Source organism: Hermetia illucens, chromosome 1 (genome assembly GCF_905115235.1).
Source record: "Hermetia illucens chromosome 1, iHerIll2.2.curated.20191125, whole genome shotgun sequence".
Lineage (NCBI taxonomy): Eukaryota > Metazoa > Arthropoda > Insecta > Diptera > Stratiomyidae > Hermetia > Hermetia illucens.
Genome location: NC_051849.1, coordinates 35,128,426 through 35,154,391, shown reverse-complemented (window position 1 = coordinate 35,154,391; position 25,966 = coordinate 35,128,426). Strand labels below are relative to the sequence as shown.

Here is a 25,966-nt window from a genome sequence, read left to right as displayed (position 1 = left end):
TTACTCAGCCAAAAAATGAAACCTGCTGTTATCGGCTTTGAAAACATAAGCGAACGGCTATGCACTCTGCGCTTCCGAGGCAAGTTTAGAAATATAAGCCTCATAAACGTTCACGCCCCTACAGAGGAGACTGCAGAGTCGGCGAAGTATATTTTCTACGAGCCAGTTGAGCGAACCCTCGAAGCCTGATTGATATCATACTTGGAGATTTTAACAGTCAAGTAGGGACGGAGCCCGTATTCAGGCGATACCTCGGCTCCTATAGCTTACACCAAAATACAAATGATAACGGGCTGCGGATTATTCAATTAGCAGTGTCCAGATCCACAAACATACGTGGGCCTCTCCAGACGGGACGACTTTCAACCAAATTGACCACGTGTTGATTGAACGCGGCCACCTCTCGGATCCCTATCTCGTTGGTATGGTGTTCCCAGCTCGAATAACAACACCACCTACAATCCCCTCTGACAATCAGGTGAGAGTTAAACTGAAGCCATCCACAACACAACCCTCCGCGACACCTATAAGAGGGAAATGGATGCCGCAATAACTGCAGTCAACAGAGGACCTGCAGATGAAGCATCAACAAATGATCTTCACAACCACCTGAAGAACGTTATTATTGATACGGCCACAAACATACTTGGCCCCATGGAAAAGAAGTCGGAACGGCTGGTTTGACGATGAATGTAAGCTAGCAACGGAACGGAAGAATGCCGCATAGCGAGTAATGTTGCATTCTCAAAGAACGCGGGCACGCGCAGAGACTTATCACGAACTCCGTCGAGAGGAGAAGCGACTTCACAGACGGAAAAAGGAAGCCTGGGAGAACCAACAAGTCTGTGAACTAGAAAACTACGGGGAGCAACCGCACCAGGCACCCAAGTTTTGCCAACAAGTCAGTAGGATGAAGCCTTATAAACCTCGATGTTCATCCTGCCGAGACAAAGAGGGAAATCTGATTTTCGACAGAATGGGCATATTGGAGAGATGGGTTGAGTACTCTAATGAGCTACTGAACAACCAGAACATCGGCAATTTGGAGGTCCCGGCAACTGAAGGTCACGGACAAATACTACAACCACCAAGTATAGGAGAAACAGTCCGTGCAATTCATCGGCTTAAAAATCATGAGTCACCAGGGGCCGATGGAATTACAGCTGAATTAGTTAAATATGGAGGCGACCAGTTACAACAAGTGGTTCACCAACTTGTGCTCAAAGTATGGTACAGCAAATCAATGCCTGAGGACTGGCAGCGAGGCATTATCTGTCTCATACAGAAAAAGGGAGATATCACACAGAGGTATCACGTTGCTGAGTACCATCTATAAGATATTCTCCGCTATCTTGCTAGCCCCATACGCCCAGAACATCATTAGCCCATACCAAAGAAGCTTCACTCCAGGCAAATCAGCAACAGATCAGATTGTCTCACTGCGGTAAGCGATGGAAAAACTGTTGGAATATGGACATCAGTTGCACCATCTATTCATTGACTTTAAAGCCGCCTATGATAGCATAGCCAGGGTAAAACTGCACAAGGCCATGGGAAAATTCGGTTTCCCGACGAAATTGATAAGACTGACTAGGCTGACCCTGGCCAATGTGCGAGGCCTGATAAAAGTGGCAAGATCACTCTGAAGACCATTCGACATCAACAACGGTATATGACAAGGGGATGCCCTATCAAGCGTCCTCTTTAACCGGGCCCTGGAGGAAGTGATCCGTGATGCTGAGGTAAATCCAAGAGGTACGAATCTCGTCAAGTCCACCCAACCACTGGCCTATGCTGACGATATCGATATCATGGGAAGAACGACCCGAGACGTACAAACTGCCTTCATCCAGATCGAGCAGGCGCTGATTGGCGCGAGATCTTGGACTACAGATCAATGAAGGCAAGACAAAGTATATGGTGGCAAGGTCAGCAAAAACAAAACAAACAAAAAAAAAAAAAAAGAAAAGCAACCAACCAACAACATCAAACCACACTGGTCAAATGGGAAGAGTAAAAATATGAGATTACAACTTTGAGACCGTTGATAATTTCTCCTATCTAGGGTCGAAAATCACAACCGATGACAGCTACGATGATGAAATCCGCGCACGGATGTTGGCAACCAACAGAGCCTATTTCAGCTTACAAAAACTGTTCGGCTCGAAATGTCTCACCATAAGGTCAAAGCTCTTACTGTACAAGACAATGATCTTGTCAGTCCTCATGTATTCCTCGGAGACTTGGGTTCTTAGCAAGAAGAATTGCGAACTCTTGGCCGTGTTCGAGAGAAAAATCCTCCGAAGAATTTTTGGCCCCCTACATGAGGATGGACGATTCCGTAGCCTACATAACGACGAAATCTATGAACGATACCATGACCGTCCGGTTGTGGATAAAATCCGGTGGGTGGGTCACTTAACCCGTATGGATGAGGATGATCCAGCCCGGAAAGTCTATAAAAGCAATATCTATGGTAGAAATCGAGCGATGGCGTAGGTCAGAACGCCATACAGCTTTTAGGGATATTGAATTGGTGGACCTCGGCGCAAAACCGGAATGTCTGGAGTTCCTTATTAAGGCAGGCCTAGATGGGATACCAGTTGTTGCGCCGTTGATGATGATGAAATTTTTTTGTAATATGAATTAAAATAGTCTCTAATAAAATTATGAAAAAAGGAAGCATAAAAATATTTTGTTTTTTTTTTCTCAAAATCTTGGAAACTGTAAGTGCGGCTAACTTTAGATCATGCACTGTAGGTATAGTACCTAGATAGTTACCACCACTGTTGCTTGAAAGCTCCACATACTCTGGCCCTACATAAACTCGAACGAAAAGCTGTGTCGGCGCACAGGACAGGGCATGACAATGATCAAAAGGCTGAGGTGGTTGTGGATGAACCATTGCTGGCTATGAAATGCAATAGAATTCATTCGCTCAGAGTGGCCGACAATTGGGTCTTCCTAGAGTCATGTTGTTCAGAGCAGTTGAGGAGGAATGTTAGCCTCTCTGGTAGGCTTGGAAAAAAATGACTTTGTGTATAATGAATGGAAATAACTGACCTTTTTCTACTTATAGTGTCCAGTTTTCAATTAGTTTTTCATGACCGCAATTCCCGGAATTAGCAGAGACCTTGGTGTGTTTGGAACTTCGTTCTTGTCAACTGCTACGGCATCCTGTTAAATGCAGTTCAAGTCAGTGTATATTAGAGCTGTTCAAAATAAAGTAAACACTAAAAAATATAAACAAATAAAATAAAAGACTTTAGAACGGCTGTTCGTTTAATTGCATAAATATGGCTTTTGTATTTGTTATTTTTTTTATCGTTTTTCTCAAATTTGACAAAACTGTCTTCGAATACCCACGCATTTATCAACGCAATTGCATATTTCTTCTTATTCTCGCAACTTCTCACCATTAGAGCCATTTCAAAACGAAATTAGTTAACCTAATAATAGGAGTAGTGTGTTTTGCTATAAATGTTATAATATATATAATTTTAAAGTTTTCTTTTAATATTTAGGTTCTTCGCCTCAACTTGGATTAAATATCCTCGCCAAAAAAATTCTAGGATAACTAAATCATCAATAATTGTATATATGATATCAAAAATCAAATTCAAATATCACTTTAGTATGTGTAACAAAAACTATTTTATGTGAATATCATTTAGAGTCGTACAGTTTATAACAACAAATATCGGGTTAAATGGTTTGGTCCGAATGTCTTTCAAAACGCAAATGGGAATTATTGCGTTCACATATTAGACTACAGTTGATTATTTAAGTTTTCTTGTTCTAGTCACATAATCATAAATATTCCCCTCAATACATTCAGGATAATATTGTTTAAGGACTTTTTCTCGAATAAAATATTGATTGCATATAATTTTAGGCCAAAAAATAAACAATGTATAAATATGATTGATGAATATAACGTTCCTAATTTTAGACCTTTGTCGAAAAACTTTGAAGTTACTTTCAGTTTTTTTCCGAAGCAATCTCACTTTAAGCTTAGAAACTACTAAAAGACAGAAATGTTTTCTTATTTTTCATTCGTAAGGTACAAAATTTTCATTTCACTCTACAATCTACAGTTCAATGAATGTTATCATCAGCATTCTGCTACAATTGGGATATCATCTTCACATTTTTTTAACAAACAATACTTTAACATATACAATAATTTTGAATCTAGTCATTTTACCGTTCAGTTTCAATTGAATCAGTTGAATTGTTGATATGTACAATTTTCTCTTAACTTATCAATCACTTTTCACCTATTTGTGTTATGCTAATATCCGTCGTTTCTTATTATAGTTAAAACATGATTTAGAATAGATATTGTAAGCAAAAGTAGATAGTTTTCCGTAATCAACGGATTAGAGTTATAATTTTCCTTCATAAATTGTGACGTGTGTAAAGGTAAACTTTCGCAACAAGAAATAACAAAGAAATACTTTGACTTCCGAATAATGGATTATAATGCAGAAGAAGTACGATACGATTAAGCCGGACAACCAAGACTGTTCAAAGGCACTTCCAAGAATATAAAAAGCTGGATCATTACTTTCAAAGTAAGAATTAAATTCTGTAATTGCTTCAAATTTGATTTGTCAATAACATTACTTAGGATAATTCATAAAATCTTCCAATAATTCCAAATTTAAACAACTGAAGTTTACCTTTACCTAACTGCCTTCATTTTCAACAGAAGCACCAACCGTTTTCACCGTTAAAGACCTAAGAATAATTGACTTTTTAATAAAAACTTTCAGATGATACGTAAATTGTGAATATTTTCATAAAAGCAAGAAACAAATAGATATTGGAGCGTAATTGAAAAATCATCAAAGGATAAGTCAAGAAAGTCCTCACCTTCGGAATTATAATTTACTAAATTACTTTTAATAGAAATTAAGTAAATTTAATATTTTTTCTTGCATTTACCGCTTCAATACTTAGTAAATCAAATAAATGACCTTATTTCTAACCACTGCTTAGTCAACTTTATTTTCTTCTCGTTTCGTTTGAAAATAAAGCCAGTGACGAAATTAGTTACAATTTAAGTCTGCCTTGAAACCGTCAGATAAAATCAAAATTAATTTATAATAAATTATGAAAATTATAGTATACAATCTATAAAAAAAAAATCTTGTATTTATGCTAACTTTCATATTCGTTCCATATTTTCTTTATAATAATTACTGCAATGATAAAAACATTTTCATTCATTTATTCTGATTTTCAGTTTACTCATTTGCTAAGCGTTTGCCCAACTGCACGTCGTGGAGATGAAAGTAGAACTTTTTCTTGAGCCTTCTCTTGATCCTCTTGGAAGAAAATTTTCGTTATAACAATATCACCCGTACTCAGTGTTTGTGATGCAGCTTGATTTCTTTGAATTTCCTGAGGTGGTTTGGGATTAGGCGTTGCACTGCGACTGTTACCAGTGGAATCTCCACCACCGCCGCTACGGTGACAATTGCAAGCGCAATTCTTTACGCTGTGGGAAGAAAATATACATGTAAAATTAAAAGAATTTTGAAAGTTTGAAACTCCGCTTATTTAAATGATTTACTCGTATATCACCTGGGTATTTGGTTGTCGTCGATAGAATGTCAGATATTTGAATAAAATCCTAAAAGACTATTCTTTTTCATACCATGTTAACTTTCAACGGATATAATATATTTCGTCTAACGTGGTTGGACTGATCACCAGCCCCAGTTCTGTTCCCTACAGCATTGAAATCAGCTGAAGTTCCCACTAATTCTTAACAATTCTTTCTTGAGCTAGGTGAAACTTCAAAGTTTCATCTATTCCGAATTTCAGAATTTCTTCTAACATTACCGAATTGTCAATCACCACGGAGGAGTTATTTAAAAAATCTGAAAAGTGGCGAAAACTGACCTTACAGGTCGAACAGCACCTGCGTACAGCTCCACTGAAAGGACTCGGTCGACACAGTATTACATGCCTCTGTGTCAGCCAGGGTTTGAAAAAGAGGGTAGGGGGGTTGGCACTTCACTTACTTGAAAAAAACTCCATGTGTCTTATACATGGTTCTTCGGATCGCGTTCTAATTCCTAAAAACGAATGAGAAGTGGAATTTGAACGGCAGAGTGGAAAAAAGAACGGCTTGACTGTGCGCGTGGAGTCACAAAGCTCGTCCCCGTCGCAACCGAGGAGAGAAGATTCATAGTGGATCATATCCTCACGTTTTCTTCCGCCTCAGCTGTCGATACGACGCGGCCTATGGAGTTCTTCCGGCATCTGGCCATATAATATGGTTTTCTACAAGGAGTCAAGAAGAACAGGAAGGGTGAGTTCTCAAATTAGAGAGCTTCTTCTTTTTCTTCAGCCTTTGTTCCGTTCACAAGCGGGATCGGCTCGTCGTGATCGGTTTCGCTATTTTGCTCTATCGAATGCCAGATGTGGGTGCAATCTCGAGGCTTTTAAATCCACATCCAGCGTATCAAGCCACCGCTGTTTAGGCCTGCGTTTTGGTCGTTTACCATAGACTTCGATGTTCAGAATAATCTTGGCAAATGAATTCTCGTTAGCATGAATTGCGTGATCATACCATCGAAGACGCCTCTTTCGCAACTCTTCCACGATCGATGCAACCCCATAACGATCGCACATTTCGGATGAGATCAAAACATGTCACGCCACTAGTCCAACGTAACATCTTCGTCTCCATTACCGCAAGACGCCTTGCATTGTCTTTTATAGCCGGCCAACACTCAGAACCATAGAGAGCGACAGGACGGACAACATTGCGGTAAATTTTAGATTTGAGACGTTTGTTGATACGTCGAACACAAATTAGAGAGCGTTATTCATGAAAGTCCATTATATGAATTCGATTTACTTTAGAACATGAATTAAGCCATGTTGAACGGAAAATACCATACACGTACCCGCAAGGCCAGTTCAATTCTGGCCATGAAAGGCGTTGAGATGAAGATGCTCACGCAATTCTCTTTCATTGCTTAGGCGTCCGGGCACATTAACTTGTGCACGTACCGGTTTACTTGATCTCCTTTCTGACCAGCTGGATAGCCGAATTGGTTTTCAATCGTTCAGCGGCTGCCTGAGCAGTCCAAACTAGCAGGTCAGCCGGAACCCACATACGATCCGGTCGCCAGTTAGCTGCGGACTGTTCAGACGTAATTGACAGGTCGGCCTGATCGTGTATGGCAAGCTTTATGGGGCAAATTAGGTGAAATAAGAAATAAATAATATAAGAAAATAATAAGTGAATGTTATGGTCTAACCATACCAAAAACCAAAAAAGAAAGAAACGGGAGGATCAGAATCGGGAAATCACTTAAAAAGCTTTCATTTTTCGGAAATGAAAATAATTATTATTTTCCCACACCGAAATTCTTCAACATACGAAACTTCAAGCAAAAATCACGACATTTTTTTCTCCGATAACTACTTGCCTTTCAGTCTATCGCGTTCAGATCGTTTTCCTCCTATATTATTTTATTTCATTCGCGATCCTCCTCTTCAATTTAATTTTCCCCGAATACATCTTTCAAGCCACCGTCGTCTTGTTTTCCATCTAAAAATTGTCCCTCTTCTAAAACTGTCCCCTTCTTTCTTCTTATCCAAATGCCTGCCTCTCTCCTCAATTTTCATCTCCGAAGACCAGTTTTTTATAATGTAACCCAAAATACAGTTTCCCTTTCTTGGATATCCATAAAGTCTCGGGATATTGTCCACGTGAAGCCGCTGTACTGCCTGGCGTATTCAAAGTGTACATATTACACTCTGTACAAGCAGGAGAATCTATACAACATTATAGATGTAAAAAATCGAACAAGAAAGATAAACGACTCCGTTTAATTTTACTGTAACAAGTGCTGATGATGCTTGAAGTTGTGGAAGGTCATAGAATTGAATGAGTTTAAGCTACCATTTGGGCCAAGGAACGATGTGGCGTTATTTCACGGTATTTTGTTAGACCACACACTCAATACGGTGTCGGTATTGCCATCTCAGACGATTTCCGTGACACTATTAAAGACGTCGAACGATTTGATAACCGATTGATGAAGCTCACTATTATATCAACTGATCGCACTATTCATTTCTTCACCGCGTATGTGCCTTCTGGCAGCATCCCGATGCAAAGACCTGCAACGTACCTGCTGATGACTATATTATCATTGCAGGCGACCTTAATGGTCATGTTTGTGAAAAGACAGACGGTAACAGTTTCCTTGGGGGAAATGGGTTTGGAGCGCGTAATGAGGGTGGCGAGCGTATAGTCGCCCCATGACCTTGCACTGATTCATCAAACGATTGTCTCGTCTTCCTACATTTTATAGTGAGAATAGTAACACGCAAATCGACTATATTCTTATAAGACGCCTACATTTCACCACCGTACCATAGATGGCGAAAATATTCCGAGCATATTGCAACTGAAAACTTTGTTCATCCTCCACTTCCACAAGCATTGCTGACATTTGGAACAATTCTACCTGTCAGCGCAACTGAAGTCGAGGAAGCAAAAAAACGAATAAAATCGAGGAAAGCCACAAGACCTGACGACATCGCATCTGAGCTCTGGAAAGCGAAAAGCTGAAAACCACACTATGGCTCAGTGAATTCTTCAATAGCGTTATTCAGGAAGATAGAACACCATCTGACTGGAAAGTTCAAATTACCGTCCGATCCGGTTACTTTCCCATACCATGAAGATTTTTGAACACATTCTTGATAACCGTATTCGCGATATCGTACAAATAACCGTGAATCAAGCCGGGTTTGTCAAGAACTATGGAACTATTGACGCAATACACGCTGCGCGGTTACTCATGAAGAAACACCTTGAGAAGCATCGCCCGATTTACATTGCATTTCTGGATCTAGAAAAACTGTTTGACCGTGTACCACACGAACTCATCTGGTATGCTTTACGGCAGAACTTAGTGCCAGAAGAACTCGTGCACTGGGTCAACTGCTCTACTACGATCCAAAAAGTAAAGTTCGAAGTGTGGTGGGTGTATCAAAACCACTTCGTGTCTCTGTTGGGTTTTATCAAGGAAGCACCCTTCCACCACTCCTCTTTGTTCTTATTATGGGCACTGTCACACGGGACAACCAAAGTCCAGCGCCCTATATACTGCTTTATGCAGTGATGCAGTGATGATCAAGCCAAACGTTTGTGGCAATTTACAAATGTTACGGGGGCCTTGTACCAAGAAAATCAGCAAGTGCCCATTGGTTTGCGGAATTTAAATGCGATCGTACGACCAGCAATAACGCTCAAAGCTCTGAATACACAAGTGAGCCAGTTAATCAAAAAGTTAAAAGAAGTTAACCTACAAAGTGGTTTCGGCCGATTGGAAAGTGAAGGTAGACGCAGTAGCCACGATTGCGAAGATTACAGTAGCATCCGCAGGAAAAGACTGCTGTCGCGTGTGTCGTGTGTGCTCAGTCTTTTAAGATAACTAATCAGATATCCGTCGCTAGTAGGATAAGAATGATTGCCTACAGACGGGCCGTTATTTAGTTGCATAATTAGCAGGCGCTAAAGTCGATTGCGAAGTTGATATACAATCCCGTTTTGATAGAATAATAATAATAATCGTTGGCGTAACAATCCATATTGGATCAGAGCCTTGAAGATCAATCAAGACCGTAATGGTATACTATAGTACACTGTAGGAGGCAATGTGGTCAGCATTGCGCTCGCCCGAGATTATTACCCTGATTTGACTCAGGTACTCATTCACAGCTGAGTCGACTGGTATCCGATATCCAACACGATAACAAATCCCTCTGCCACCAGTAAGATTTGAACCGCGACCTTCCACTACGACAGACCAGTGCTCTAACCACTATTACCAGACGAGGAAATCCTGGCTGTCCTTTGTGTGGAAATGAAATACTTGTTGAAACGAAAAGCAAAAATGTTTTTATTAAAAAAAATTTCCATCTGTAGCCACACATTTTTCCCATCCTTCCGGAAGTTTCTGGAAACCACTCCAAAATCATGGATCTTTCGGTTCAATTTTTGAAGTGTTGATTTGTAAGTGCATGCCCCGTTGAAGAAAATAAATAGTAGTCAGAGACAGACAAGTCTGGTGAGGGAACACTTCCAACCAAGAGCTGCCAACTAATCTTCGACGGGCTGTGCAGTATGAGATAACGCATTATTATGCAAAAGAATTCCTTTTCCGTGTCTTGTTGCGCATTCTAACAGTTTTTAGCTTGATTAAAGTTGATCATTTGCAGTGGGCAATGATAAGTATTTACCGTTTCGCAAGGGTTTGGTAACTCACGATACACTACATCTCATTAGTCCACAAAACATACAGTATTAGTTTGTTCCCAAACCAACTTGGTCTCGCTGACGATGTTGCTAGCCTCTAGTTCTCAGTCTTCATATTTCTTCTTGGAGGTCTGCCACGCTTTTCATTGTGGATGTCCAAATAGGCACTTCGAAAACTGCGAAACCAAGCTCTACATTGCGATTCGGATAGAGTATAATCGTCGCAAGCCTCACAAAGTATTCGATGTGATTTAACTGCACTTTTTATTAGTAAAAAGTATAAATGTTAAATCGCACATTTTTATAGAAATACTAAACTTTGCTGTAGAATATTAAATATTTCAAAATCTTTACCAAATTTCAAAGCAGTTTGAAAAAAATTTGCAAAAGCTGTTGGTAATCCTGCAAACAAAGCTACAGTCACATTTATGCGTGAATAGCGATTTCATGTGCAAAGATCTGGTATACCTGCCTAGCGTGCAACTCTTACAACACTTCACAATATTAACTCTACCCACAATTGCTGAGCAGCTCTCACGTCAGTTACATCCAAGGCAGTATTGAATCATCCTATAGAGGCGGAAATGAACTCCTAAAATGAAACTGGCAACAACATCAACAACTATTTAATTTTACTTTCCACAATCGCAGTAGTTCTCTTGAGGTAAGCAGAACTGTGAAATAATCTCGCAGTAGCCGTCTTATTTATAGCCCTGAATTCTTGGATTTTTATTAGAATTATTTATTTTTCAATCATAATTGAAATTACAGGTTTGATATGATGTACACGTATGTAGTCGTTGGGGAGTGTCGTTCCCACGTATTCGAAGAGGGTGATCAGACTCGAGTCTGCATGGGACTTATCTGAAGTGGCACCACCGGAGCTTATCTGGTACCATAGGAACCGGAATGGCCCCCGGAGAGCATATGCTCTAGAAGAATTTCTGGAGGATATCCTCTTTGCCCTATTATTTGCGGTTGATTCCTTGTGGGAGTTTCGTGGTGATTAGCCCCATACAGTGGTAGCGTTCCTTGTGGCGCGTGGTGTTGCGCTGTATAACTTGGGCACAGAGGTGTTAGTTAGGCCTCGCATCCACAGGATCAATCAGTACCGCTGTGCTAGTCATGGCGATTGTGGTCAAATCAATCCATGGCCAAACGTTTAGCGATCTCTTTTTTTACTTTTTTAGATGGGAAGGGATCCTTAATCTCGGCGGCAGATCTTAATAATCTCAGTCAAATCAAATTAATGAATTGAAGTTCTTTATCGGTTGGTATGAACTCCATCGTTGATGGTTATTTTAATTATGGATTCATTGTTGATATTCCATTATTTGTTTTTAATTGATCCTATTTTTTCTGATGATTAACGAGAGATTCTTGATAAAAAAACCTCCACAAGAGAAACTTTCCTACATCATCCAAAAAGTAGTTTAAATAGATAGTAAACATTTTGCGGCATCGGAGTATAATACTTAAAAACAATCGAAATACTGCCCGATATACCACTCCTCATAAAAGTATCATTTGAAATAGCTGGCGAGATTTAACTCTTCTTTATTTTGACACCCATACCATTTTACAAAATCATTTCTTTTTTACCCGCTGGATCTAGAAGTCGCAACAATAATGCCAGTCTGAGTGAAATTATGCGGTGTTTCCAACGATTAATTAATTGAAATAATAAAAACTTGTTGTTTCTTTTTCGTTGGTGTGGATATTTATTCTTGCAAATACCGATTTTTCGGGAACCACTTGTTTCCTTCATCATCAAACTGGTTAGCACTGATGATCAGGGCTTGAAGTGTGTAGCACTTCATTCAAGACCGTAACGGCACACTTCAGTACATTGTAGGAGGCAATGTGGTCAGCATTACGCTCGCCTGAAATTATTATTACCTTGATTTGACTCAGGTACTCATTCACAACTGAGTCGACTGGTATCAGGCCTCCAGTCACGATAACAAACCCCTCTGTCACCAGGAAGATTTGAACCGCGAACTTCCGCTACGACAGTCCAGTACTCTAATCACTTAAACCATCCGGACTTACATTATTCCTTCGTTAAATACGTCTGCCAGATAACATAAGTTTAACTATTTTTATTCTTACCCATGTGTGCGTTGATATCCGTTAACCACTACCGATACGATTATTCTGCAAATTTTCGCTATATGTTAAAATCCGACATTCCATTTGCGACAACCTAACTCTAAACAATACGACAAGGTAAGATTTGAACCCTTCATTCACTATAGTGTAATTCTCATGAAATTTAATAATGTTTATAACTTTTAAGTTGTACTTACTTTTTCGCCTTCTCTCGAATGATTTGCAAATTTTCAGTCGTTGCGTAATTTGTTCCAAGTTGATCGTTGACTTCGGACGAAGTGAATATCTATAAAAAAGAAAATAACGCGTTTTAGTAAATGGTGGTGACAATAATTTGATGTATTCGTGAACATATAAAAAAAATTTAATCAAAATTCTTTCCAGATAAAAGAAACTCCAACCTGATCACTTGGCAATAAAGTAGCTGCCGATAATATAGCTTCCAATTTATCAATTCGTGCCATTCGATCCAAGGAAGTGTTAGACAAGATTTCATCCATGAGTTGCATTGATTCTGTCAAGCTTGGCGGTTCGGAATTTCGTGGTGAGAATGTACCTCCCGTTAGGGAATTATCCGATGGCACACTATCAAGACTTGGATAGTTGTCTTGTTCGTTAGTTTCTTGTTCGTCCTCTGAATCGCTGTGTTCTCTGTTAGAATTAAAAAATGGTTTATTATAAAATTATGAAAATAATTGAAGCTACAGGGAACATACTTATCTTGCTGCCCGTATTCCATCTTTTCAAGTTTCTTTGCTACCTTGTAGAAACCTTTAAGTCTTTCCTTCTCTTCTTCTGTTAAATTCATGTACCTGTAATGAAGAGCGTAAATGTGCCATAGTTATAATGTTAAACTGATTTAATTTTTTTCTTTTGGATATGAGGTTGATGTTGGACCGGACCAGATAGTCCAGGGACCCCTCGTTTTGGGCATAACACCCAAGTGTTCAAAAAATAGAAAGAATGACTAAGACGCTGCCTGATGAGTTGCCTCTGCCCTGAACTTTCTATTTTTTGATTTAATTTTTTTTCGCTGATACTATTGGCATCTTGAGAATGGACATCAATTAATAACTGAAGGGGGCAGCTAACTTGATACCTCATCAACCAAGGCAACTTCAGGCGCAGAAGAAAGCCGAACACTTTTAAATAGAAATAGAATTTCTATATTAATATGATTTTGTCAATAATAGGAGAAAATACATATATTTCTTCAAAATGTTTTAAGTAGTTATTAGAATGAGATTTTGAGGCTAAGACTCCAGGTAGAACCATCATTGTGAAGTCTTCTAGATTTTGGTTGGACAGATTCTTAGAACGAAATCTAACAAAGTTTACGATACCTTCATTTGGCGCTTCAGTTCCCTACGCTGTAAAATTTCTTCACACATCAGCGTAACCTAAATGAAGTGTCGATCCATAATTGACTTCCTTTGCGGTCGACACATTACCGATCGTCTCAAATACAATACATACATACTATAGTCTGTTGGTTGGCCACCAAAGACAATCAATGCTGCGTCGTGATAAAGGAGACGAGTCAGTGCCGCAAAATGCTATGATCATATCTGAAATTATTATATCCGCGACCGATCTGGGGCTGCATTCATCATGATGAAATCGCGAGACAATGGCCTTCGATGGTATGGTCATGTGATTCGCACTGGCGTATATTTACTAGTTAAGATTGGCCTGAATAATGAAGTCGATTGAAAATGACCCAATGGTCGACCAAAACGCTGTACCAGATAGTGATTTGAGAGGCTGTCGACTCATCCCGAACCAAGCCGATGACCAAGCATAAGTGACGCCTCAAAGTCTCAAACCGAAAAAGCTAATGGTGATTTGTGAGTCTCTCGACTTGACCCGTGCAAAGCCTTCTTACCGACTCTCGACTCCACCCGTACAAAGACTTCTTATCGTTTCTCGACCCCACCCGTACAAGGTTTTCATATTTCAGAATCCAGAAGACAACGTAGGCCTTACCAGATGCGATGACGTTGAACCACATTGATCACACTCCAGTAAGAAATAAGCTGCAACTCTGCATTATTGACGTACATTCATACTGTGGATATATTGCAACAGCGACCACAATCTCGTCAATATTTGTTATCTATGCCGTATTGTAAATAAGGAGAGTAGTAGACTCAACTCAGCTAACAGTTTCTGAAAAACTTCAGAACGAAGAAATGGCAGGAGGGTTAGAAAAACAAATCTTGCAGATGCTGAACCGACACCGGGAAGCCGATAGCATTAATCACATCGATCAGGAGTTAGCTGAAAGACGCTATCAAGACGGCTGCAGGAAAAATCATCGAATACGAAAAGAAATGAATGGTTTGACGAAAAGTGCCAGCAGGGCATCGATGACAAAGACAATATCAGGAACAAACCACATCATATAAAATTCGTTTAAAACTTGATAGAAAAATGGTGGCAGATTGCCAACTCAGAACCATATTTTCAGGAACGCAGCGAAGAATCTTATTGGAGACAGAGCAGATAGAAACCCCAATATTTCGAGAAGCTTCTCAATGCCAACGACAATTCGCCCCAATATTACTTAACATCATTTTTGCATCATTATATTATATACTATTTGAAAGATGTCTGTGGATTTAAATAGTACTCTACTGTATAAATCATCCTAGGTAGTGGCCTATGCAAATAGTATACAAATGGGCTCCAAGAAAAGGCAAAAAAGACCAAAATCATTGCACAAACCAGAAAAGACTTTAATCAGGCAAAATGTGACACTAGCGATCACATCTCCCAACAAGTTAACAATTTCTTTGTATTTAGACACAACTCTAACAAAAGACAACGAACTAAACGAAGTCAACAGGCAGATCAAACTTACCAACAAAAAATTTTACTTTGTACGGCCAGCCAATCCTGCTCAGAAGCCTGATAAGGATGAGTATTCAAACCCAAAGAACTTCAGACAGACCAGCTGTACTGTCCGCGGGTTAGCAATAGAAGCTGTAATCTAGTCGCCTTTTTCGGGGCCAATCTGATCAAATAATGCATTCAATAATGTGTAATATTCTCTCCATCCTTACATTTTTTTTATCCCTTTAGTGTTCTCAATTATCCTTCTTTATTTCACAATTCCCATCCCTTCCTACAATTGAATACAATACTTAACACTTCAACTAATTAAATTTTCCTGTGTTTTAAACCATCCAACCACTGGTCCCTTTTCCTTAAAATTCATAGTTCAATTTCACTTAAACCATTTCAAATTCCATTTTTTAAAAATTGCTCGTCTCTCGGAGTCTGGTGAGAGAAAGTGCTTAAGCCGTGTGAAAATTTATAATTTTGTGAAAATGAATCAAAAGAAGTGAAATCTTTCATATTCAAGCGATTCATTCAGATTGGAGCCAAAGTTCTGGCAAATCACCTACGGTGAACATGCATCCGGCGGTCAATATATGTTACGTGATGTATTGGTTTATTTAGAACTCCGCACCATCGATTCAGTACGTAGCGGACCATTCGGTCACATTTTTTGCCAGATAATTTCGCAGTCGCCCAATATTCGGGAATACCACACTAGCTTCCTTGGACGCTCAATCGACCCTTTTGATAGATTCTGGCAACGAGTTGTTCCGCAATTCAAAGAAGTTTCCACTCTCCAGTTTCCGAAAAACAGCGTGGTCATACCTAGCTTTCTCCATAACGACGACGTTGTTCCCCTTATCCGTCTTGAGAAATTATACCGGCTTCTCACAAAGTTAGCGTATTGTTTTTAAATCTCGTTTACAAATTTTTAGCGGCGCGTCAGTCAACCGAAAATTCACAAGGAAGGGGATGAAATGGGAGAAATCATTGGAGACCCGAATTCACCGACGTACAACATCGCCAAGTGGTTGATTAATGAGTGTCAGGCCCTTGGGACGACGAATAGTAAGTATTCAGTTACTAACTCCCATGACCTAATACAGAAGCTGCAACGCATTGAGAGGATCGGTGAGGACGAGGTGATGGTGTCGTTCGATGTGAAGGCATTGTTTCCCAACACGCCAGTGAAAGAGTCAATTTTCGAACTCGAGAGATGGCTGAGCCAGTTTGGATCTGGCTCGGAATTGAGAAGAAAAGTTCGTATCTATGCAAACCTTGCCAGGCTCTGCACGAACGAAAACTAGTATACGTTTCGGGATAGATTCTACAAAACTACTTCGGGAGTAGCGATGGGGAACCCCCTCTCGCCGTTACTCACTGAAAGGTTCATGTTATCAATCGAAGAAGAAATTGAATCGTTAGAAGAGACGATATCGACATGGTCATCTCCTCTATAAACAAGATTCATCATAAAATCGAGTTTACAGTAGAGGTAAAAAAGGATGGGACTCTACCCTTTCTAAATCTAAACATCGTCAACTTTAAGGGGAAGCTTAAGTTAACCTACAGCAACGCAGAGAACGATACCAGCAACTTCACACCATACACTTTCCCAAAAAATGGCTGCCTATAATTGCATGATTCACCGACTGATCAGGATACCCTCTTTCGGAATAGTCGAGTATAATAGTGGTACATTATACTCGATTGCCGCCTCTGAGTGCTCAGAGGCTTTACCTCTCCCCCATTGAAAATGAAAGGGCCAATTTACTGAACATTTGTTAATCCTTCCGTATATATGAATAAAAAGGTGATGCAGTTAAGATAATTACGATTTTATTTACTGAGATACAACTACAACCAATTTGAAGTAAAAAGAATCGTCCATAAACCCTCTTTAGCTAGCACGCGTAAACGCCTTTGCAAGCTCCAGTCATCATAGTTTCCCTATAGCCTGTAGAACCGCTCAAGCAGCTATTCACACATGTCACATACTGAATACGGTATACTTTCATAATATACCCTTTTTTACTAAAATTAATATATTATTAACTAACCGCTTGAACAATAAACCTTTTTTAACAAAATATACGCAACCGCCTGGGAGGTTAGCTTTCGATGTCGGCAGAGGGAGACTAATGACCGTATCCTGGTTGGACGCGATAAATAATAATCATAAGAATCATGGACACATCAATCCATATTGAATCAGGGCCTTGAAGTGTGTTGGAACACTTCATTTAGGATCATAACGGTACACTACAGTACACTATAGGAGACAATGTGGTCAGCATTGGGCTCGCCCGAGATTATTGCAGCTGAGTCGACTGGTATCCGACATGTAGTCACGATAACAAATTTCTCAGCCACCAGTGAGATTTGAACTGCGAGCTTCCGCTACGACAACCCAGTGCTCTAGCGACTTGAGCCATCCGAATGCAATAAATACGAGTCACAAAAAAGCAAACACACATTTTGTGAAGAATTTAACTCGTTGGCGAGTCTACTTAAAAACTTTTCGAAGAGTCACATAACTCATAACTTCAATGAACGTTTAGAGCTAACTACAAGGTAATGCAAATAGAGACACACACTCGTAATTTCAAATTCAATGAAGCATAACATTCAATTGTTTATTGTAATCATCCCGTTCATTCGCTGTGGAATGCAATGAATCTTGTGACTTATAATGAGGCAAGAAATATTCTGTAATTTACTCAATTTAACAACTAATCAGTCCATGCACTTACCTTAACAACCTAATCTCTCTATTGCTGAGAACAATATTCTTATTAGTTTGCGACAATTTCTGTTTGAGATCAGCCACTTCAGTACTGATTTTTCTTTGTTTTTTGCGTATTTTCACTTCATTCGGTCGAATGAGCATTAGAATTTGCTCCGTGCATAAATCGGAGAAAAGTTGACGTGATTCAGGTTTTATTGCTCTGCAAAAGTAGAACAAAACATTCATTAACAATCGCTGGAAATAACAAACGCTTGAGAAGAGCACTTACTTAGCCATATTTATATACAATTGTTCATTAATTAAAACTAAAACATCGCCGGCAGCGTACAGCAACATATCACGTGTTAATGGCCGTTTAGCCCAATATTTCTGATCGCGGCGATATATATTTTTCAATTGATCCTTCATCGGATTCATGGGAGCATTGTAGATTTCACATAGTGAATTTAATGATACATATTTGGCCTTGTACACTTGTTTGCCACTCTCTTGGAATTGGAGGACTGCATGAGCTGCCTGGAAGTGAGAATAAAATGTTCGTAAAGGAAAAAAAATCGATAAACAATTAGGGAAAATTTAGATATTTTAATCACAACAATTAGCACCGATAGTCATTTCAAAGAATTTTATGCTAAAACCTTCAGAACAATGAAACTAAACTCGAATGTTATCTGCACTCTAGTATATTTAAATCGTAAATTTTCTAATTTATGACCGTGCCTGGCTTAGTCAAAACAATTCGTGATAAACACATTTAAACAATCCCAATCAATATCGACTTACCTGTGTATCAAAGACATTCCGCAATAAAATCCCGAATTGAGTATACAAATTCACCGAATCATTACGGCAATCGTGTATGACTTTGATAACATTCTCACTCTCCAGGAGTGCCTTCAATCCACCATCGGTAATGAGTTCGGGGCACGTGAGAATATCAAAAATGAACGCTTCACCCCTTGTCGTGCCAATTTCAATTAATGTCATTTGCCCTTTTATTCCCAAATTGATTCCCTCGCAATCTAATGAAATCACAACCTGATCGTTTTGGGCGAATTTCAGAATCGCTTCCGTTACAAATGCACTTTCTTTTATAGTGGAAATAACGCGGGTATTTTGGAAGATCTTAATTTTCCATGTGTCCCCGACGAAATAATTTATAGAAGATGAATGGACAGGACTCGAATTCGGTGCACCCACAGCTTTGGATTCATTGGATGCATTCATGTTGTTCTGGGCCAGGGATTGCTTGTCTTTTTCTAGATTCTCAGCTAGAGTTCTTATCACTAAATTGTTAATACGTTGTTTCAGTGTTTGATTTTTGTTGTTCATAACACTAATGCGTTCAAGGTTGCTTGCGTTTGATGGTGAAAGGTTATTCAATTGAGGTTGCGGCTGTTGTAAGTTGTTCGCGTAGTATGAGCCAAGGGAAGGGCTAGGACAATTACGATCACAGAGGTTCTCCAGAACTATCTCCTGATCCGTAGGAATATAGCTATCGAACCCACTATTCGGCTCACTCTTACTCTGCGGCGGCGGAGTTGATGAATTCATATTCGTCACAGGCTCGTCTAGCTTGAAATCTCCCACCGAAGGATTAATACTGTTGTTATTATTACTCGCATTATTGTTATTATTGCTGCTAATGTTCCCGTCGCGGGGCGACCCAGCCCTCTTCATATTCACCGTCGTGTTGTTGTTATTGTTCACTTTATTGTTATTCATTGTGTTGTATTGATCACGCGATTTTGCTTGTGCTTGCTGTATGTGTGAATCCGACAATTTTGGTTTTTGTAACAGGGTGACTAGATTGGATTGGATATGGAAACAATCGGAAAAGATTCGGAGGAAGGTGGTCAGATCGTTAGGCGTTTTGAACATCCGAAACCATTGGTCTTGGGGGAACTTTGTTGTAACCAAATGGAAGAGTTGGTCGACAAGAATCGGACCTAGAAATATAAAATAATAAAAATTATTTTTCCGCCCTCTATTCAATTTCTGTGTCAAATTTGTCAAATCTAGTCCACACAGTTTTTTTGCTTTCTAATAACCAACCGGGAAATATTGACTTGACTCCACTTAGATAAATATAGGTTTTTATCTTCTTCAATTAAGTTATTTTCCCATTAAAATAATTAGCCCAGTTACCTACCTTTCAGTTCAATGCACTGTGCAAAGAAATCAAGTAATTGCTGTGTCGCTTGAGTATCGATGGAAGCTTGTGGTAAATGTAAACGTTCGGCAGCTGGAGCGAATTCATGTTCTTCAACACCCACCAGAATAACATGATCATCTACTACTTTGAATGTGTCTGGATGTTTTGTTAAGAACTCTGTAAACTCTTTGATATGTTGCCCTGTATGAAGGAGAAGAATAACAAAATAATAAATCAGGTCAAACAATGATCACTTATTGCTCACTCATAATTTACCTGAGATATGTCGTACTTGTGGTGAAGCTTGACTTCTGTGACCCAATAAACTTTTGATTGGAACTTCTGTACCAGCACCATATTGAAGCATTTTATTTTTGAAGTAGTCTTTAGACTCTTGGATGTAGTCGCGTTTACCGCCTCCATAAACGCCGTTTGGATCGTCTGATGAATTTGATTGATATGAATTAACGTGAACGTAGTCGCCGTTTATAAGGAACAATGAAGGATATTGCGCTAGAAATTTTTTGAGTCCTGCAATGAAAAGTGAAATGTTCTTTAGTTATCATGTTTTTATGCAGTCTTGGATTACGATTTGAATAAGTTACAAGGATAGCTTATTACACCCGAGAGCTAAAAAATATCGCACAGTGGCTTTGTTTTAACTTCAGATATTAATATTTGTTTCACGAGGTATGAAAATGCTTCGTACGCACTTTTATTAAAGTATTTAAAGGTGATTTTCAAGGGACTAATAAATCAATCAAATGAAGGCGAGGCTCTTAATTGCTCAATTTAGGTAGCAAGGGTTGCGGGTCTTATTTAGGCATAAAAGGGCATTCGTCACCCTGCATCTGGCTGCCTCTACTTCGATTGACTTAAAGCTCTAAAAGGAGACAATTTCTTCAATAACGACATATAATATTAATGTCCTGCAGCTACTGAAATGGACAAGGGCCTAAAGGCAATCGTAAAAAGCACAAGGCGTGATAGAATTCTCATTATTGCGGATTCCACAGGGCACCCGGCCAAATTTTTATCGCCCATCAAAGAGCAAGGGCTTAGCGCCACCAAAAGGACCCGTCCAGCCCATGATTATCCGCGATCTCAACAGGGAAGCCGACCCCGACAAAATTATGGGCGAACTCACTTCAGAGCACTCACTTCTGAAAGTTCGAGGTGGTTTTCTACAGGGAGAATTCCTCACTCCCTATCAAATTTCAATCTGGTCTTTTTATAGCCAACTTTGAGCCCTCCGAAAGATAAGTGAAATTTTCCTGGTGAAGTATATCCATCATCAAACGATTACCTTTTAAAAGGTGGAACCAGTGGAGGAAATGCAGTGTTACAATTGCCGGGCATCACCCAAAATTAATCGATAGTGCACCGGTGCATTAAATGCACCAAGTGCCATCCGCATAGGGAATTATCAAGACCCACGACGGAAGTTTCGTATTGCTGCACCTGCGGGCAAACTAGGTACCCTCCAAATTATCGCCGTTGTCGAATTTATAAAGCACTGGTAGTCAGACGGGAAGCCGGAAAAGAAAAGAGAGAAATATTCAGTCAAACGAACAGTGCGTCAACTGTCATAGGGTTTGAGCAGATCAGGCATGTCATACGCGAAAGCTATTAGGAAATCGGTTTCCAAAGCAGCGAATCAAGTGCTCCCGCTTCTGCATCCAGCAACGAGCAGAGAGATCCTTAACTTACGGAGTTCAGTATTGTCGCATTTAACTCCGCGTCCCTGATCTCATAGATTCAGAGGTAAGTTCTACAAAGGAACCAGACGGGTGGCAATGGGGAATACCCTGTCCTCCTTTTTGAGAAACATATTTGTGGACACGATTGAGAATGATCTACATTTCAAAGGCCTGCTCCCAAAGATCTGGAGAAGGTATGTAGATGACATTTTCTCCATTGTCCATGAAGACAAAGTGGAGGAAATCCTGGAAGTCCTGAATAAGGTACATCGGAACCTAAGATTCACATTGGAGATAGAGTACTATGGAGAACTCCCATTTCTAGATTTAAGGATCATTAGAGAGGATAAAAATATCTCTTTAGATATCTATAGAAAGCCTATCACATACGCAGCGAACGATTCCGGGAAATTCGAACCACTCTCATTCACATAAAATGGCCCCTTTCTATGCAATAATCCAGTGATTGCTCAAAGTGCCCTTCAGTGTTAGAAGGTTTAGGAAAGAAAAGGAGTATATTATCGACACCGAAGCGAAAAACGGCTTCCAACCGTCAATTATTGAAAGAATCATGCGGAAAAAGTGAAACGACAAGAAATAGAGACATTGACATCCTAATAACTTGGAAGGGAACAGAAGAATGGGAGTCACACACTCTACGGCTTTATCGAAACGAAACGAAAAACGATGAAAGGGTTGAACATCGAAATAGTGCCGTCGAGTAGAATTCACCAGCTCAAAAGTAGGCTAGGATCCCCAACGACGAACTCAGTAAAGAGATACATAGGACAAACGACAAGACTGGCTTCGGTACGCTGGGGAGAGAAACGAAAATTGTCAAGAGGGAGAACAAGTCGGGAAACCGGAAGCTGGGCGCTTCAGGTACAAAAGGTTTTGTGTATTTCTTAGTATGTAGCACGTAATATATGCATATATTATGTGAGAATATCAACTTTCGGATGATATTGACATTCATAGTTTTGAATTTGCAAAGAAGCCACAACTTTGACTTTGTTAGTAATAGTGCGATTTTCACCAAACTTGGTGAGATGATGTTATACTCTATATTGTTGCGAAATTTCGTGGTGCTAGCATGAACTTAAAGGGGGCTTGCAGCCAATCACTAAAAATAATAGTCATATAATATTATTAACTTTATTTGTACATATATCAGTATGGAAGGCATTTCGGAGCCCAAACACCATATAGTGGCGCCCTCCTGATTTTTTTTTCAGATTTTTCGGTTGGGTAGTTTCTGAGAATGGCCCCCTTAAAGGAATGATAACTTTTAACTCCCGCATTCCCCACCTTTCCAACAAATGTCAAAACTAACGGAAAGTACTAACCGAGACCTTCAATTCGATAAGCCACATGTGTTTACACAAAACCTTAATAAAAAGAACACAACGCTGAAATTCATGATAGCACCGCACACCATAGAGAAAAGACATAGCATCACATGGGACAGCACGGATCAAAGAATTCAGTAAGAAGTTGGGCGCACAAGAGGGCTTGGCTATCTGAAGGCAACCAGGAGGGAATAGATTGAACCACGACAAGAGCAACGTTCAATCGAAGCTTCTGAGAAAGATGGTAAGTAAGACCCCAAGCAATATTATTGTCACCCAAACCGCAATGTCTACTTAATTATACTGAGGAAAGGGCATAAGCTTGTGCTCGAAATGTGTATTTGCGAATAAAATTAATATACCCCTTAATAAATTAACTCTTTTTATTTATTTTGATTCTAGTAGGTGTGGATAAAATCGACAAAATTGAAAATTAATGAAAATAAAGTCAATGCAGAACATAAGGCACTGCTTTCCTGGACTAATTGGTTGAGTACAATTATTCGGAAATGGTGACGAATTTCCACAATAAAGAATTAACAAAGAAATTAGCAGACGTAAACGTTCGAAAAACACAAGTTCTTGCGGAATCGTTGGAGATTCAGCCCAATACCCCTCCGCCTCGAAACGATCTGGCGTTAACTACGAATTTGGAGCGATAATCAGCAAATTTCTCTACGAACATTCCATTTCGGCTACGAACACCCCAGTCAGACCAGTGCGTTCGCAACGTTTTCTGAGTCTTCCACAACTCATTACCTTGATCAACAACTGAAACGGTAAAAAATCAGTCGGTTCTGTTCTGTTATTCTGCTTGGGTATATTTGCAAAAACTATCCACTGCGTTTACGCGTTCGGCCTCCCCTCTATACCCTCCCTAACAAATCGCGATGATTGGTGCTGCGGAAGTTGCCCCTTCTCGAGGCGCCATACACTTTAAATGGGTGCCGACCACCACAATTCTTCGACAATGCTAGAAAGAAGGGGCCTTATTTTTCCTTCTGCTTAATCTCTTTATCTTTTCTCTCTCCGGGGGTGGCGTTGACAAATCAAACTTTACCATGACGATGACAAATTGGTAGCGCCATTATTTTTTATGGGACGGTGGCAGCTGCAATTTTTGCCCGGGGTTCAAGAGAGAAGATACTACGCTTCATACTCATACTCTCTCTTCCGTCTGTGGGTGTGGTTCGACAAGAAAACAGCCTCAATTTGGGGTGCCAGAACTTTTTAAACGGTAAAATTTCCCTTTTCTTGCATATCTCCTTCATCTTTCTCCTTAACGCAGTATGGTTGAAAATTAAAATTATACCATGAAGGCGACAAAAACTCGCTTTGAAGGGTCATGACTACAACGTATATATTGTACAAACCCATTCTTTAAAAAAGGCATAAATATACCAATTTTCATAGCGATCAGTTGAACAGGTTTGGAGTATGTCGATCACAAACGGATATATATACCAAGCACTATCATTTTTAAGGTTTTGTGTAAAACAAAACCATATAATCGGTTTGTCGTATGTCTGTCTGACTGTCTGCCACATGCATTTTTCTCGGAAACGATTATAGTGATTGATACCAAGATTCGTGGAAAGGTGGGAACTGTGAACGCTCACACATACAGTGAGTTATATCATTCTATGTCGTGACATAGCTCCGCGTTGAGTTTAAGCGGGGTCCCAATACATGGAAAAGGGATGTACATTTTTTCACCAAATATAGACATGTGGGGTATCAAATGAAGAATCTCGGTTAGTGCTTTTCAAAGCTGGTCTTAGTTTTGACATTTGTTCAATATATATAATACATAATGATGGTTCGGACCACTACTGATGAGTACCATAATTTGGCAAAATTTTAGTCGGATCGGTTCAACAGAAGCCGTGCGTCTGGCAAATGGAAAAAAATAGATTTAGAAAAAAACGCGTTTAAAATGTTCGTTTCGTACGCCCATCAGCATGGCGGGAACTATTATATTTGCTATAACTTGGTAAGTATTTTGAATTTCGTTCCAAAATTTCTACAGTGTATTTCCAGCATATTCTGCTTTGAAAATATATATTAAAATAAAAGTCGCATTGTAATCTCAAAAATATCATACCAAATCATCAGTTCGGTTTCTGTTATGTTACACGAAACGTAACTGAGCTACCTTCACGACATTGTCGTTTCTAGTGTTAACGTCAGCAATAAACCAAGAATAGAATGCACATTAGATCTAGAAAAGGCCTCTGACTCCCTATGGGTAAACGAACTTAAAAACAAACTAATCGAAAACAATTTCTCAACTCCGATTATCAGAAATGCCGTTAGTCTCTTCGAATATAGACTATTCTGCAGGTATGGCAACGTGGAAAACGAATTTTCCGATCTCTCGCCGGTGACATCAGGAGTACCGCAAGGATCTATTTCAGGCCTTATATAACGTTTTCACGGCTGGCGTTCCCATTCCTGAGATCGGCACTGACATTATCCAATATGCCGGTCCTTATCTTAGCATCAAACCTCTGTCCCACCAAGCCAAAACAATAGAAAAATACTTGATACTTCTCTGCAAATATTTTCGCTATTGAGGCATTAGAATATACGGGCGAAAATGCAACTGTGTACCTTCAGGAGACAATCTAGATACTTTCTAAAAATATCGATAAGAATGCTAAAAAATTGAAAATTTAAATCGAAAACACAACAGTGAGCACTTCACAGACGTTGCACCAACCTATCTTATAACTTGAAGACTAGAAAGGTCGAAAAAAG

The 25,966-nt window shown here is 39.5% G+C and overlaps 1 protein-coding gene across 1 annotated transcript in view; it reads right to left on the bottom strand.

The window, feature by feature from the left end:
- Positions 1-3,277: 3,277 nt before the first annotated feature.
- Positions 3,278-25,966, bottom strand: part of LOC119649000 — a 92,971-nt gene continuing 70,282 nt past the window's right edge. The window contains exons 2-10 of the mRNA XM_038050945.1: positions 20,434-20,688; positions 20,155-20,358; positions 18,786-19,951; positions 18,271-18,518; positions 18,007-18,201; positions 13,126-13,221; positions 12,811-13,060; positions 12,607-12,695; positions 3,278-5,506 (exon numbers count right to left, since the gene is read on the bottom strand). Of these exons, the coding sequence (XP_037906873.1) occupies positions 5,257-5,506; positions 12,607-12,695; positions 12,811-13,060; positions 13,126-13,221; positions 18,007-18,201; positions 18,271-18,518; positions 18,786-19,951; positions 20,155-20,358; positions 20,434-20,688 (2,753 nt within the window). The 3' untranslated portion in view covers positions 3,278-5,256. The remainder of the gene's footprint in view (positions 5,507-12,606; positions 12,696-12,810; positions 13,061-13,125; positions 13,222-18,006; positions 18,202-18,270; positions 18,519-18,785; positions 19,952-20,154; positions 20,359-20,433; positions 20,689-25,966) is intronic.